The 16,960-nt window shown below is 37.9% G+C and overlaps 1 protein-coding gene across 1 annotated transcript in view; it reads left to right on the top strand.

The window, feature by feature from the left end:
- BPTF (bromodomain PHD finger transcription factor) overlaps window positions 1-16,256 on the top strand; it is a 194,740-nt gene extending 178,484 nt beyond the window's left edge. The window contains 4 exon segments of the mRNA XM_044003306.1: window positions 267-459; window positions 1,916-2,000; window positions 12,273-12,459; window positions 14,223-16,256. Coding sequence (XP_043859241.1) covers window positions 267-459; window positions 1,916-2,000; window positions 12,273-12,459; window positions 14,223-14,259 — 502 coding nt within the window. The 3' untranslated portion in view covers window positions 14,260-16,256.
- Window positions 16,257-16,960: the final 704 nt, after the last annotated feature.

Below are 16,960 nucleotides of genomic sequence, written 5' to 3' on the forward strand. Positions count from 1 at the left end.
CTAAATCTATTCTCCAACATAAGGCAATGTTACTAATACTATTTTCTGACAATTTAGTTACTTGCTTTTTTTTTTTACCTGAGGAAATACTAAATTAACATGCTCTTAAATAAATGTCAGTCTTCAACCAATATGAAAACCATATTAGAGCTATGTTATATCCTAATGCTTAGTACATGTTCAGATATATATTACTCATTTAAGTCAATTGTAAAAAGCATTGTCCTTTCATCTTAGAACTTACATTTCTGTTTTGCATCTTGCAGATTTTACATTGGTTGTGACCGATGTCAAAATTGGTATCATGGGCGCTGTGTTGGTATTTTGCAAAGTGAAGCAGATCTCATTGATGAGTATGTCTGTCCACAATGCCAATCCACTGAGGATGCCATGACAGTACTCAGTCCATTGACAGATAAAGATTATGAAGGATTAAAACGAGTGCTCCGTTCCTTACAGGTGAGGAATGACAGCACAGTAAATAGAGGCGCTGTGTATTTGAAAACAGGTCTCCCATCCTACAGACATCATAACTTGAAAGGAAGCTGCTCTTTATTTAGCTCATACCTTGTTTAACTCACAGCTTCTTTGCAAGGTGTTCCATAAATAAATCCAGCTAAAGGCTGAAACTACCAGTGATAGAATTAGTGATAATGAGTTAAGGAAAGCATTTAGTAAGCAACTTATTCCACACTGAGGAAATGGGAGCAGACTATATTTATTCAGGAATGATAGTCAGGAAAACATTTTAGTCTGAGGAATCTTTAGGATGATAAATTAAACATTTGATTGCCTTGCCTTTCCTAGAGGCAATGGCAGTATTGATTTGGTTCCACTACTCTTTGGAGGGGACTGGAAGGGGGGCGGGGGGGGGGGGGGAATACAGTATATATTCCTAAATGGAAAGTCCTGGGTAGATGATATGGGAAGAACACTCTGGAGCAGGCTAGTTGTAATGGGTTAGGTAAATTTATACTTACTAACCACTGAAGACAACTTGGCCCAAGGGTAGAATTCAAAAACTGAATTAATCCCCCTAGGGAAGGAAACTTTGTAATTCAGTGCTTCCCTAGGTAGAATTACTGGCAAGAAAGCCTTTGGATCTCTTCTTTCTTATATCTCTGAGCCTACCAGACTCTTTAGTAAATATTTTTTTTTCAAGTCTGCTTCAAATGATCAATTGGAATCATTTCATGACTTTGAATGGTAGTGAAAAATAAGTTTGATATTTAGAAATAGAAAATAGATTTCCACAACATGACTAGACGATATCTACAAAGCTGATTTTTTTTTACATACGAAAGTTTTTAATTTCTTTGCAAGATCATTCTTATTAGAACAGTCAAATAATAATTGATTGAATATCACTTCTAAATCCTTTAGCAAACACAAGAAATTAACAGAAAATGACACCAATTATAAAACATTTTACCCCCAAATAAACATGTACTAATTTTTTACCTGATACTTCTTTATTAGAATGTATTGATATTTTTGTTTTTTAAGAAATATTTTTATTGACTCTTACTAATTTTGGTGTCTTATAAAATGAAGACTTAGCCACTTGCTTAGAAATATGTTACGGAGTGTGAATTCACATATTTGAAGCTATGGGATCATTTTCACCATTATATCTAATTTTAATTATTTGCTTTCAAAATGTGTGTTATTTCTATTTTAGATCCCTCTTATGCAGTAACTGTCTAATGTGGGGACTGAGAAGAGAGCCAGGTGCAGTCAGGTCAGGATGAGAACAGGCATCCTTCATCATAAGAATTAGGCAGTTAAATCCCTTTCTGTTCTGGCCAAAATGAGGATTTAAATCCAAGCTATAAAATGCACTCTATCACAAAGTGCCCTGGCTTACCTGGGGACCAGGATTTATCTCGGATAATGTGTCTCTTTTTCCTCCCAGGCTCACAAGATGGCATGGCCTTTCCTAGAGCCAGTGGATCCTAATGATGCACCAGATTATTATGGTGTTATCAAGGAACCAATGGGTAAGTGCTTCAATCAAATGGTGAACATCTTCCTTGCTTTCTACAGGAGATGTTTTCAAATTTGTAAAAAGTGATCAAACAGGGATAGCTGTGTGGCGCAGTGGATAAAAGCACTGGTCCTGGATTCAGGAGGACCTGAGTTCAAATCCAATCTCAGACACTTGACACTAGCTGTGTGACCCTGGGCAAGTCACTTAACCCTCATTGCCTCCCTCAAAAAAAAAAAAACTGATCAAACACATGCATTCCCTATAACTGAAGCTTTTCTCCTGAGTTGTACCTAAGCACTTTAATAAATGCAGTGTTGTCTACATAGAATAGTTTGTAGCTTTCCTAATTTTCAAGTGGCATTGGTTCTGTGGCTATATCTCTGTTTTCAGATAAAATTAGCATAATGCTAATGGTTTCTCCTGTACAAGTCAGTTTCTTCAGCTATCTTTTTAAAATTGGTGTTTTAAAAAATGACCTCAGACTTGCTTTGTAAAATAATTGTACAGAATGCCTTCAGATAAGACCTTCCTGAAGGTATGTTTTATTTAGCATTATAGATGAGATATTCCCTCTTAAATTCAAATAATGGAATTAGGGGCAGCTAGATGGCACAGTGGTAAGGTACTGGCCCTGGATTCAGGAAGACCTGAGTTCAAATCCGGCCTCAAACACTTGACCCTTACTAGCTGTGTGACCCTGGGCAAGTCACTTAACTCTCATTGCCCTGCAAAAAAAAAAACACAACCAAATAATGGAATTAAATTATCTGTAGTTGAATTAGGCATCTCAGATAAATTTGGGAAATTCAGTAAAGTAAAGGTCACAGTGAATTTCTAAGTCAGCAGAAGTCTTGGGACTTATTCTCATCAGCAGATAATACTCAGAAATGGTCAGCATTGTGTTATAGTTTCCATGTAATGAAAGAGGTGACTTTAACATTTTCTCACCTTAAAAGAAGAGGCAGATAGTTGGTTATTACAATACAATATCTCTTCCATTTCTTTGGATAAGAACTGTGATTTCATCAGTATATAAGGAACTCCCAATGAGGAAACTCCTTATACCAATGCAAAACATCACCTCCCTTCAAAAGAGTTTCATTTAAAGTTTACAGATAATCGTGACAGTTGGTAGAATTACAAAATAAGCATTTGGAAGGGAAAACAAAAAGGTTGACAATATGTCAGTGCATTCGCAGGACCCTATCAAAGGTGTTTGTATTTTAAGATGAAAACTGACTGGGTCAACCTTAAATTTATCTTATATAACCTCACTTGACCCTTCATGCTGTTAGGCAGTTCTACTCTACTATACCTCCCTTATCAACTCACCGTCCCACTCTCCAGAGCAACTCTTCCAAACCTTTTCATCCATCCTCAAACCTCCCTTGGCCTTCCTTTTCCCCCACCCTCTCAGCTGACAGCTTGCCTTATATTTCAATGAAAAAATCAAGCTCATTAGACAAAAAATGTCGCTCTTCTTCCCTTCTCTTCATCTCATACTATCTAAATGTCTCTTGCCACTATCTCCTCCTGACCTCTGTCTCACATAATGAGATGGCTCTTCTCCTTGCCAACCCCCTCTGTGTGCTGCACAAATGAGCCCGATCCTTCTTATATTCTCCATCAGATAGTCTCCCCTATCAACCCTATTTACATATCTTCAGTCTCTCTCTGTCTGCTCCCCTCCCTAATGTCTACAAAGATACTCATCTACCCTATCCTCAGAAAACCCTTTGATCTTATCTATCCCCACAAAATAGTATGCCTTGTCTCTCCTTGCTTTTGTGCTTAGACTCCTTGAGAAGTTGCCTCCACTTCCCTAAGCATTCATCTGAAACCATTTTCTCCAAAGTTACTACTAACAATCTTTTTTTTTTGAGGGGCAGTGAGGGTTAAGTGACTTGCCCAGGGTCATACAACTAGTAAGTGTCAAGTGTCTGAGACCGGATTTGAACTCAGTTCCTCCTGAATCCAGGGCTGGTGCTTTATCCACTGTGCCACTTAGCTGCCCCCAACAATCTCTTAATTGCCAGATTAATAGCCTTTTTTTTTTTAGATAATAAACATGAATGGCCTTTTCTCTTTTATTTATTTATTTGTTTATTTTGTCTTCCATTTATTTTATTTTTTCCAGTTACATGTAAAGGTAGTTTTAACATTCATTTTCATAAGATTTAGAGTTCCAAATTTTTCTCCCTCCCTCCCATTACTCCCCCCTCCACAAGACAGCAACCAATCTGGCATAGGTTATATATGTATAATCCATAAGTGCTCTTTTTTTTTGGGGGGGGGGTGTTCAGTCAATATCAATTCTTTCTCTGGGAGTGCATAGCATGCTTCATCATTAGTCCCTTGGGATTGTCTTGTATCATTGCATTACTGAGAAGCCGTTCACAATTGCTCATAGAACAATACTGCTGTCACTGTACAGTGTCCCAGTTCTGCTCACTTCATATGAGTCTGTCCAGGTTTCTCTGAAATCATCCCATCCATCACTTCTCACAGCACAATAACACTCCATTACAATCATATACCACAGTTTCTTTAGTCATTCCCCAATTGATGGACATTCCTTGGATTTCCAGTTCTTAGCCACCACAAAGAGTTAGTATAAATATTTTTTGTACAATTTTCTCCCCTTTTCTCTTTTTCACAATTACTATTATTAACTGTTTTACTCCATCCAGTTCCCTTCCCCATAATATTTATCTTCTTTCACCCCATCCCTCTTCAAAAGGGATTTGCTTCTGACTGTCCCCTCCCCCAATATGCCCTCCCTTCTTTTGCCTCTCCCTCTTTATCCCCATCCCCTCCTATTTTCCTGCAGGGTTAGATAGATTACTCCACCCAATTGAGTGTGTATGCTATTCCCTCCTTGGGCCAACTTTGATGAGATTAAGGTCTTTCAGCCTATTCTGATGAGTGTAAAGTTCATTTACTGCTCTGCTCCTCCCCCATCTCTTTGCCCACTCCATAAACCCTTTCCTGTTTCTTTCATGTGGGATTTCACCCCATGCTACCTCTCCCCTTCTCCATCCCCCAGTGCATTCCTCTCACCCCTCAATTTTACCCTAAAGATGTCATCATGGGGCAACTAGGTGACACAGTGGACAAAGCTTCCACCCTGCACCCAGGAGGACCCCAACCCCAATTCAGCCTCAGAAACAAGACACCCACCCACTTCACAACACTAGGCATGTCACCTAACCCCAACTTTTTATGGTTCTCTAGGGTCTTGTATTTCAAAGTCAGATTTTTCCATTCAGTTCAGGTTTTTACATCATGAATACCTGAAAGTCTTCTTTTTCATTAAAGTCCCATTTTTTCTGCTGAAAGATAATGCTGAGTTTTGCTGGATAGGTGATTCTTGGTTGTAATCCCAATTCCTTTGCCCTATGGAATATCATATTCCATGCCTTCTGATCCTTTAATGTATAAGCTGCTAGGTCTTGTGCTATTCTGACTGGTGCTCCACAGTACTTGAATTCTTTATTTTTGGCAGCTTGCAATATTTTCTCCTTGACTGGGGAACTCTGGAATTTGGCTATAATATTCCAGGGAGTTTTCCTTTGGGGATCTCTTTCAGGAGGTGACCGGTGGCTTCTTTCGATTTCTATTTTACCTTCTGCTTCTAGACTATCAGGGCAATTTTCCTTGACAATTCCTTGGAAGATGATGTCTAAGCACTTTCCTTGATCATGGTTTTCAGGTAAACCAATAATTTTCAAATTATTTCTCCTGGATCTGTTTTCCAGGCCAGCTGTTTTTCCATGTTTTTCCAAGGAGATATTTCACATTGCCCTCTTATTTTATTCATTTGGATTTGCTTTATTGTGTCTTAGTTTCTCATAAAGTCACTAGCTTCCATTTGTTCAATCCTAATTCTTAGGCAATTATTTTTGTCAGAGAGCTTTTGTATCTCCTTTTCCATTTGGCTTTTCAAGCTGTTGACTTTTTTCTCATGTCTTTCCTGCATTACCCTCATTTCTCTTTGCATTTTTTCCTCTACCTCTCTAACTTTATCTTCAAAGTCTTTCTTGAGTGCCTCTATGGCCTGAGACCAATTTATATTTTTCTTGGAAGCTTTAGATATAGGGGCCCTGACAATGCCATCCTCCTCTGAGGGTGTACCTCGCTCTTCCTTGTCACTAAAGAAACTTTCCGTGGTCCTCACCTTTCTCTGTCTGTTCTTCATCTTGCTAATTAACCAGCTTTCTGTGCTATGGTTGTCAGCTCTGCTGATCCTGTGCCCTTCCCCCACCTAGGCCACTGCTACTCAAGCCTACCTCCTGATTCCCAGCAGGGGTGATAAACCCAAGTTCTGCCTCAGCACCATCAGAGGCTCTGGGACTGGATCTGTGTCAGCACAACTGTGGGGGTTGGGCTCCACTCCTGTCTCAGCACAGCAGCTCCCTCCTTCAGACCTTCCGAGCCATCTTTGGTTGGAAAATGATCTCAACACCTAATGGCCTTTTCTCAGTGCTTATCCTATTTCTTATTCTGCAGCATTCTGTGACATTAATCACCCTCTTTGATATCCTCTCTTCTCTCTAGGTTTTTGTCTCCCCCAATCTCTTCTGGTTCTCCTCCTATCTGAGCACTTCTCAGTCTCCTTTACAGCATTTTCATCCAGTTCATAGTTTGCTATAGGTGGATGTCCCACAGGGCTTTGCCAGGAGCCGTCTTCTCTTTTCCCTCTGTTGTACTTCACTTGGTTATCTCATCAGTTCCTGTGGATTCAGTTACATCTCTATACTAATGGTTCTCAGATTTACATATCCAACTATAGCACCTTTCTGCTAATCTCCAGGTTTGCATCCAACTCTCAGACACCTCCAACTAAATGTCCCATAGACATCTTAAACTCACTATGTCCACAACTGAATTCATGATATTTTCCCCATACCCCCTTCCCTTTTACTCTTGAGGGCACCTCTATCTTCCCATTTACTCAGGCTGGCAACCTCAGTGTCTTCCTCCATTCCTCATTCTCTCATCTCGCACATACAATCTGTTGCCAAGGTCTGTCATAAAATAAAAACCTTCACAAAGTCTCTTGAACACACTCTTCTTTTCTCCTCTTTTCTTCTCTCTTCTCTCCTCTCCTCATGGAGACAGTAGTATTTATGTTGAGCTTAAAAGGACAGGTTGGGGCAGCTGGGTGGAGCAGTGGATAAAGCACCAGCTCTGGATTCAGTAGCACCTGAGTTCAAATCCGGCCTCAGACACTTAACACTTACTAGCCGTGTGACCCTGGGCAAGTCACTTAACCCTCATTGCCCCGCCAAAAAATAATTTTTTTTAATCTAAAAAAAGAAAAGAAAAGAAAAGAACAGGTAAATATTTAGCAGTCTGGGGTGGGTATGAACCAAAACATGGAGGTAGAAAAATTCAAGACATTTGGAGGGGCAAAGAGTGCTCCACTTTGGCATATGTGGAGGGGAAGAACCTGAGAAAAGGTTAGAAAGGTGAAGTGGTGACAGATTGCAGAATGCCAAACAGAAAGGCCAGACTGTGTTTGGGCAGGATAGAACTGCTAAAGTTTTTGGTTTTTTACATGAGCAGAAGTCATTAAAAAAAATGAGTTTATGGGGCAGCTAGATGGCGCAGTGGATAGAGCACTGGCCCTGGAGTCAGGATTGCCTCACTAAAAAAAAAAAAATTAGTTTGGCACAGGTATGAAGAACATATAGCAGGGAGAGAGGAGGTGAAAAGACCAATTGGGATGGCATCAGTTCTGGGGGTGATACTGAAAGACAGTACTAGGATTGCAGTAGGAAGGAAGAGGACTTCTGGACCTCACTCCCTGTCCTTCACTCTTCTGACCATTGAAACTCTCGTGGTCACATGATCAGTCTACCATCCTTTCACCTTAAACAAAAGAAGATACACTGGGGCCAACAAAGAACAGAGGACCATATTCCCAGCCCCACATGATGCCCTCAGAGAGAGAGGGCCCAAGGACTCTCACTGGATACTGTCAGTGAAAGAGTCAAGGCAAGAGAGAGGCTAAGGCCGACAAAAGGATTTTAGAAAGCAGCCAAGTCAAGAGGCTGCTGTCCTCCACCTGGCCAGAAGACTGCAAACAGTTTTGTTTTGTTTTGTTTTGTTTGTGGGACAATGGGGGTTAAGTGACTTGCCCAGGGTCACACAGCTAGTGTCAAGTGTCTGAGGCTGGATTTGAACTCAGGTCCTCCTGAATCCAGGGCCGGTGCTTTATCCACTGTGCCACCTAGCTGTTCCCCAACCGTAGACAGTTACAGAATGTCTACACATGCTCCAAAGTCTATCCAAGGCACTTCCATCAAAAGTGAACAGGAAGCTGCCTTACCTTTTTCACATGGGCAATTGCATCAGCAGCACCCTGCATATATGCGAGTACCCCCTGGGGAAAGAAGAGAATGGTTGATACTGACTAGCTAGGATGGGACTTAGTAACCAACTGGATGTGATAACTACAATGTTTTTCACATGAGAGCTTGTGTGAGTAAGTTATGGTACCACCAATAAAATGTTGAAGTTAGAGGAGTAAATTTGAGAGGAAAGATGCTAAGCTCAGTTTTGAACATGTAAAATTTGAGGTACTAGTGGAAAATCCAAGAGAAATTCTCTGGCAGACATTTGAAGATGCAGCAGAAGCAAGGTAATAGATGGATTTTTTTTTAATAGAAGAGAATAGAATATCTTTGATAGTTGTAGGTAGGGGAAAAGTTCTTAACCAGCTCTAACTTATGACAAATTATAAGAGAACAAAGATTTGAATTCAAGCGTATTCAGCATAGAAGAGGAAAGATAAAGATTAGAGGAAATCTTGTGCATTGAGCATTTCTGAGAGAAAAATATATCACTTTGAACATAGCAAATGGGCAACAGTAATAAAATATAACAAAATTGAATGCTGATATGCCTCTAGAAAAAATGACAAACTAATAAATGCACTATTAATTTAGCAATGACTTAGTTTAATCTCTTTGGAAAACAGTATGGAATAACAAAAGTTACAAAAATGTGTGCCCTTCAACCCTGTGATCCCACTATTAGATTTATAACTGTAGCACATTATTTACAAAGGGGTAAGACTTAACTGAACAAAAAATATTTTTTTTGTAATAGCAAAAAAACCCAAGAATAATATATGTGCCCCAAATTTGGGGAATAATTGAATAAAACATTATATACAAAAATTGAATGTTATCCTATATGAATAAATGATGAATTGATAAATAATGTTGAATTCAGAGAAAAATGGGGGATACATGAAGTCATTCAGAGTGAATAAAACAACTTCAAAACAACAATATGTTTACTGAAATGAACATAAAGATAACATTAAACAGTGACAAATTTCATATTGAATATATAGGCTAACTCCATTACTAAATCTTTAAAGTTAATATACATAACATTTATTTCTTTTAATGCTGGAATTTGTTTTCCAATGCACATATTTGTAGCAGGCTTTGTCCTTACTTCCTCAGTCAATAAGAGAAGGGAAGAGAAAGGGAGAATTCAGAACTAAAAATAAAAGTGGATTTTTAAAAATGAATAAACAAGTATATGATTTCATGTATAATGATTCGATTCTTGTGTTTGAGGAACTTCTGGTACATTTCTTTTTGATGTCTTTAAATGCTTATATTTGTTGATTCAGTTAAGGAGACTTGTTCGGTTTTGCTGCAGATCAAGATTTTTATATGTGATAGTTGATTGCATAAGAGGGCCAGCAGAGCATTGAGAGAGAATAGGACCAAGGACAGAACCACATTGAAGAATTTTAAAGAATTTGAGTAGTTGTGAAAAGAAAGGGGAAAGGAATGTAACATTTAGTGTTCACGAAGCTTAAGGACAGACAGAACACAGAAAATGAGAAAAATTAGGTTGTTTGTTTCATGATCCTTATTTTGATTTAACTATAAGATTTTAAAAGAAAACATAATTATTTATAACATAAAAACCCCAAACCAAAACTGTTTTGATGCACATATTTAACAAATTAATGTGAAGAAAGTCAGAAATCAGAAAAGGCAAGAGCCTTGCAATTAATCTTACTCTTCCAATATTCTTCTATAAAGTCTGCTTCTGATATGCCTCATCAAGGTGGTAACTTGGGGCTCTTAAAGGCTAAGCATGAAAAGGGTAAGGTCTAATCCATTTTACTGTGCAGGAAAGCCTAGAATTCCTGGCAAGAGACAATGTCTGTTTTCCAAGGAGTAGTGTAGCTAAGCACGGGATGGCTCATCACCGGGTGGCGGGTGATTCAGTAATGAATTCTATGTTGGATGGGCTGCCGTGGCCAAAGGAAAACACAGGCTTTTGTTGCCAGGTTTGTCCATTTTCTTTCTACTTCTGCAATGAGGGTGATACAATGGCAGAAAAGGGGGCAAAAAGTGCTAAAAATCAGTTGTTAGACTTAAGATTTCAATATTCATTTGTTGTTTTTCAGTCATTTCAAGTTATACCCGACTCTTTGTGACCCCCTTTGGGGTTTTCATGGAAGAGGTACTAGAGTGGTTTGCCATTTCCTTCTCCAGCTCATTTTACAGATGAGGAACTGAGGCAAACAGGATTAAGTGACATGCCCAGGGTCACATGCTAGTAAGTGTCTGAGGCCAGATTTGAACTCAGGAAGAGGGAGTCTTCTGGACTTGAGGCCCAACACTATATCCATGGTGCCATCTCACTGCCACTGTCAATATTCATATATTGGTTTATATTCACCTATTTTAAGTACCAAGCAAGAGCTAGAGAATTTTAGTGTCCCAAGTTAGCTAAGATTAAAGTCTAAGGGAAAAGTCCATTTTTCCAGTTCTCAGAATTACTCAGCATCAACCCCTTTTCTCTTTCCCTTTTATATAGAGGAAGAGGTGTCCTTACTCTCACTCTTCCTGTCTGTTCTTGTCTTTGGGCAAATCCTGCTACCTCTGCTTTTGGCACTACTCCCTCAAGCCTTTCTACAAACATCAGTCTAGCTCTCCCCCCCTCTTCCCCCCACCCCAGTCCTTCACATGTGCCTATAAACATTTGTAAAACTTAACACACTTAAAAAATCTTTCCTTTGACTTTTCTATGTCCTTCAACTACCTCGTTACTGTCAAATGTCTTCTGTCTTCCCCTTTTCTGTCAAATTGTTTTTAAAAGGTGTCTATGTCTATACATAGTCTAGCTTCAATCTCTTGTTTCCAAAATGGCTTCCACCCTCACCTTTTTATCGAAATAGTTCCTTCCGAGGTCATTGACAACCACGTTGCCAGATACAACAAAATTTTGTCAGCATTTAAGGACACCCTCGGGGAGTGGGTTTCCTGAGCCCTGCATCTCTGTTTACATTCTCATCTGAGGCTTGCTATTATCAAGTTAAGCAGGGCTGGCTCACACACATTGCAGTGATGGAAGATTTGAGCAGAATGGCTCCTGGGTGCTAACTACTTGGTATCTAAGGGAGGCAGGACTGAAAGGTTCTACCCTTCAGCTCCCAAGCTCAGAGGCCCCGTGTCTGTTGGGGAAGCCCTTGGGTGGGTTCTCAGGCTGCCCTCCTCCACCCTACTCCTCCAGAGATGTTACAATGGCCATGGTCCCATCCACTGGAGAGGTGAGGGAGGCACCACTAAACACTCCCTGGAATCAGCTGCTTTATTGTGTAAACAATAAATACCTGCCAACTCCCCCCTTCTCCTTTTCTTTTTACTTTACTTACTTTTTTTTTACTTTTACATACCCCACAACATGAATTTTGAATACTTAGTTTTCTTTGTGGCTATAGAAATCCAGAATACAATTTTCAGGTCAGTTCTATACATTAAGCTTTGTTGAAAGGGGGGAACCTATCTCTATCCTAGTTGATTTTAGAGTAATTTTCTCTGCAATGTAATAATTTCTGAAAGGACAAACTATCTTAAGAAAAGCCCTCTTTCCTGTCAATTTCTCAACTTTTCTTCTTTCTTTTCCTTCCTTTCTCCCTCCCTCTATCCCTCCTTCCTTCCTTTCTTTCTTTCTTTCGTGGGGCAATGAGGGTTAAGTGACTTGCCCAGGGTCACACAGCTACCTAGTCTCAAGTGTCTGAGGCCGAATTTGAACTCAGGACCTCTTGAATCCAGAGCTGGTGCTTTATTCAACTGTGCCACCTAAGCTGCCCCTCCCATCATTTTCTCATGCCTACTGGGCAATAAATGTAGTTACCACAATAAACCCAGAAGAAATGTTTAGGACCATGTTTAGTAATATTTTAAAACTTTTATATTCGGGTCTTTTAAAATAATATTTCATATTTTTGTTTGTTAAGATCTTGCAACCATGGAAGAAAGGATACAGAAGCGTTATTACAAAAAGCTGACAGAATTTGTGGCAGATATGACCAAAATTTTTGATAACTGTCGTTACTACAATCCGAGTGACTCCCCTTTTTACCAGTGTGCAGAAGTTCTTGAATCATTCTTTGTACAGAAATTAAAAGGATTCAAGGCAAGCAGGTAAGCAAAAACAAGCCAGTTTTTTAAGGTCTCTGATTTGTTTATGCTCAAAATTAGATCAGCTCTTTAGAATACCATGAGCTGGCCTCCCAAAGGAATTGGCTCCTAGGGCACTTTGTAGTGAACATAGATTTTAAAGATATGCAAGTAACTACCAGATTTTAGTTAGACCAACAAGTTTAGGGAAAGATGTGGAGAAATTACAAAGCTTCAGTTCGATTTATTTTAAAATCAGGGATACATTCTCCCCTAAATCTTCCTTCTCTTTTCCTTCATAATTTTGATTCTATTTAGTGTGCACTGGTGAGTAGGAATTGAAAACCTAATGGGAAATTTGGAGCTGGTTATTTTGGGGAGAGTTCTCTGGCAGTTTTTTTCTGAATGGAAAAAGAGACTGTAAAGAGTTTCCAAACCTTCAGTAAGAGCATAGTTCAGCATTTAGGGTTGACCATGTACACTACAGAACTGACTGTACTACCTGAATAAATCCAATTCTATTATTTCAGTCATTCTGTTTTTGATTCCTCTTTTTCACAATTCCGTTTTAGTCATTTTTCATTAGAAAGTAGTTGTGGTTTCTATCCTTTAGCAGACTTGAGGAAATGTTGGCTTGGTAACAGAAATAAAAAACCTCAATGTGAAGAAGACCTGTTGCAAGCACCACTTAATTTCAAGTTCTAGACAAACAGCTGTTCTAATTTCTCTGAGAATGAGCAAGTTTAAATTGTAAGTGAATGACCAATATTTAGACTTCTAGGATTTTAGAATTGAAAAGGACCTTAGGGATCATTTTATTGAAACTCTTCCACTAATTGTGGATTTCAATGATTTACCAAGCTGCCATCTACTACCATTCCCTCATCCCTACTTTTTTCATTTATAGTATCCAACATTAAGTGTTTTTTCACATTATTTTCATTACTGCATTTTCTTTGTTATGCTTCTTCATTTACACCATCCATGTTCTTTCTTTTCTTACAGATTGTGATATCTTTAGTCTGAACTTTTTAACTGGAATCAGAGCTGGATGTTGGGGGTCACTCATTCTTTCATTGTACCATGTCATTTACTTAATTCAAACCCTGCCTCCAGAAAGTTCAGATTAGTTAACAGAATTTTTTAAATGTTTAAAGATGTATAGCAGTAAACAATCATTTCCTAGCAGCCACGTTGAACAATGTATTAAAAAAATTATTGTAAATTCTGGGAATACTGTGTTAAAAAAAAAAAAGTCTTGCAACACAAAGTATGTTGGCTTAGTTAGTCCTGGAAACTCTGTACAGTATTTTCATCATACTAACTACAGTTGTGAATAAAACTGTGAAGTTTAGAAAGGAGATCGTCTGAATTTTTATTAGAAAAATGTGATTTTAATTACTGTTAAATGTTGCTCTTTTTTACATCTCAGATTTCCCCCACCCCCAACAACCCATATCAATGTAAATTAGTTTGTACATATTTTTTAACCACAATGATGATACTTCTGTAAATGTCTTTTTCCCTATGGCTAAAAATTTTGTAACTTTTATTAGTAAAATATATTTTTAAGTCTTGGGGGATTTTACAGAAAAAAAATCATGTTTAGTGTACAGTAAAAAAAAATTTAATTCAGTAAGCTAAAAAAAAACCAAACCATTTCTGAATGTCAAAAACAATTGTCTCCATAGTATTGACTGCTTCCCCTTGGTTGGCATTGGCTTAGAGCCTCATTGTTCTCCAAAATGAAGGGTGCTTAATTGTTCCCTTTTTTCTGTATTCTGCAGGTCTCATAACAACAAACTGCAGTCTACAGCTTCTTAGAGTTCAGCGTGTTAACCTAACGCAAAACACAGCAAGAATCTGGTTATCTGAAAAGTTTAAAATTAAGAAGCCAGATGTTTTTAGTCAGGTTCTCCTGACAAGACTTGACCTAAACTTCGTTTTTATTGGTCACAACAGTCAAATTATATTCTTGGCCTATTTTGTCCAGCGGACAAAGGAAAACAAAATCAGCACCATTTTCTTGTCAAGATCAAATTGTTTTACTATTGTGGCAGAAGCGAGAAAACTTTGTTTATTGAAAGAGAGAAAAAGAAAGCAAGAATAAAGATAAATGGAGTCAAGTTTTAACTCCATGGAAATGCCACGTCTGCTCTTCAGTGAAGAAGCTGGTTTAAAGTCACACAGAAAACTTTGACTGTATTTATTTATTGTTGCAAAAAAGACGCTTTTTTTATTGCTGCCCTCATTTGTCAGCTAATTATTTTTTCTTAAAAAAAAAAAATCCAGCCCCGGTTACATGTAATCCATTCTGTATCTTATCATGATTCCTGTAGGTAAAAGTACAAGAGACCTCTAGATGTCTTTTCTTTCTATGAAAGGAGCTGCTATGTACACATGTGCACACACAAATACACACACACACACACACACATACACAAAAAACTGGGAATCAACAATGAGTTTATTGTTCATGCTAGATAAAAATTAAGCTTGCATAAAGGTTGGGCTAAGTGGTCATGGACTACAGACTCTGTTGCCTTGAATAAAACAGTACAATTTGTCATTTACTCTGCACCAGACTGAAATGAGTAAAATCTATTTGAAGGTATCTTGTTTGTAAACATTTGTCAGATTCTAATTTTTTTCTTTTTGTATTAAAAATTCAAAATATGGATGTATATGAAACAAAATAAATGGAGATAATTTTTCTCCCACAGATGGAAGTGTCTTTGAATGTGTGGTACTGACTGTAAGCTTTGGTGGGGTGGAAAGGGATTCCAAAAGGACAATAAAGAACAGAAAAACCCAAATATGACTGTTTCCCCCAAGAAGGTGGCCCTGTCTTTTGTCATTCCCAATTCCTTATCACTTCAAAATAAGCAACAGGGATGTCATACCTGCTGCATCAGTGAATGCTTAAGGTCTATATAGTGGGAAGCTGAGTGTCCCACAGGAATGAGAGACTGCTTAAGTGTAGAATAGCTTGTATTTATTTTTTTCGTTGAAGGAAAGGTAGAATGAAAGTGAAATCAACTGAAGTTGTTCTCCATGCAAGTTTCTCTTGCTTTTAATGATCTGTGCTCACACTGCATTTTTCTACATTATATTAACAGCTGTAATGAAATCTGCTGTTTGGCTTAGACAGCTTTGCAAAAATATGACTAGATTTTGCACTAATTCACAGTAGCTTTGTCCTCCTAAGATCTGGAGTTTGCCTGATATTTTTTTTTAAGCCTTTCCCTAGGTTTAATATCACCCCCGCTATGCAAGACCCTTTCCAGTTCTTAGTTCCCTAAAACTAAGTGTAAGACATAGCTATGGATCAAAACTCTTTCTTATTACAGGCTCAGGTGTACAAATTATTCTGGGGTTCATTTTATCTAATAATTATTAGGCCATTCATTTTTGTTTGTTTATACAGATGTTGTCATTTAAACTAAAGAAAACTGTTCAATGTGAAAACAAAGTTTATGCTTCTTAAAATAATTAAGATAAAAGTAGTTGCATTAAGGTTATGTTGTCCGACTTTTTTAATGCTACATATTGTATGCATTTGCTGATGCAAGAATCCTACGTTTTTAATGTTATGAAATTATTTTGCATCTCATCACATCGCAGTATTTCTGTACTATTTATTCATATATATAAATATATATATGGACTTAATCATTTAAAACTTGTTTCAGAAAGAACTTTCCTACCCGTAGGCAATAGATTGCTATGTTTTTAATAATTGTGGCAAACTCTAAAGAGTAATTTTTTGTACTTAATAGGACATTTCATCCTAGACAAATAAAGTAATGTTTTTGACATTGGATTTGGTGCAGTTTCTAATGAAACACTGGTTGGTTAATCGCTGATATAGTTTATGTAGATGTTGGCAATGATGCCAAATTGTACATAACAGACAAATTTTCACAGGAGTCCTCGGACTAGGAATATATTAATGGCAAATCTGTATTTAATGGTATGGTATTAATGCTTTTTTTTTTGCTTTTTTTTATATTATCATAGAATACATGGGCATTTTGGAGAATATAGAATTTATCAACTACAGAATTTTAGTCTTTCCAAAGGGGTTTCTGAAAAACATGCTTACCAAAAGAATCACAAGGAACTTGTTTCAAAAACTGCTTTTCTTATTGTACTTTGGGATGAATTCTGCCATTGAGCAAGAAGATGTCCTATAGGGGGCACCTAAGTGGCGCAGTGGATAGAGCACCAGGCACCGGCCCTGGATTCAGGAGGACCTGAGTTCAAATGTGACCTCAGATACATGACACTTACTAGCTGTGTGACCCTGGGCAAGTCACTTAACCCTCATTTCCCTGCCCCCCCCAAAAAATGTCCTATAGATAATTTGCTTTCAGTCTTTCATGTAGTATAATGTACACTCAGAAGTCCACGCTTGTGAAACATATTTCTACTTATGACTTTGGGAGTTATGAATATTCATTTTACATGATTACAATTCCTTCACTAAATACTTCATAAAGATGATTTTCATAGTTTTGATAAG

Source organism: Dromiciops gliroides, chromosome 4 (genome assembly GCF_019393635.1).
Source record: "Dromiciops gliroides isolate mDroGli1 chromosome 4, mDroGli1.pri, whole genome shotgun sequence".
NCBI lineage: Eukaryota > Metazoa > Chordata > Mammalia > Microbiotheria > Microbiotheriidae > Dromiciops > Dromiciops gliroides.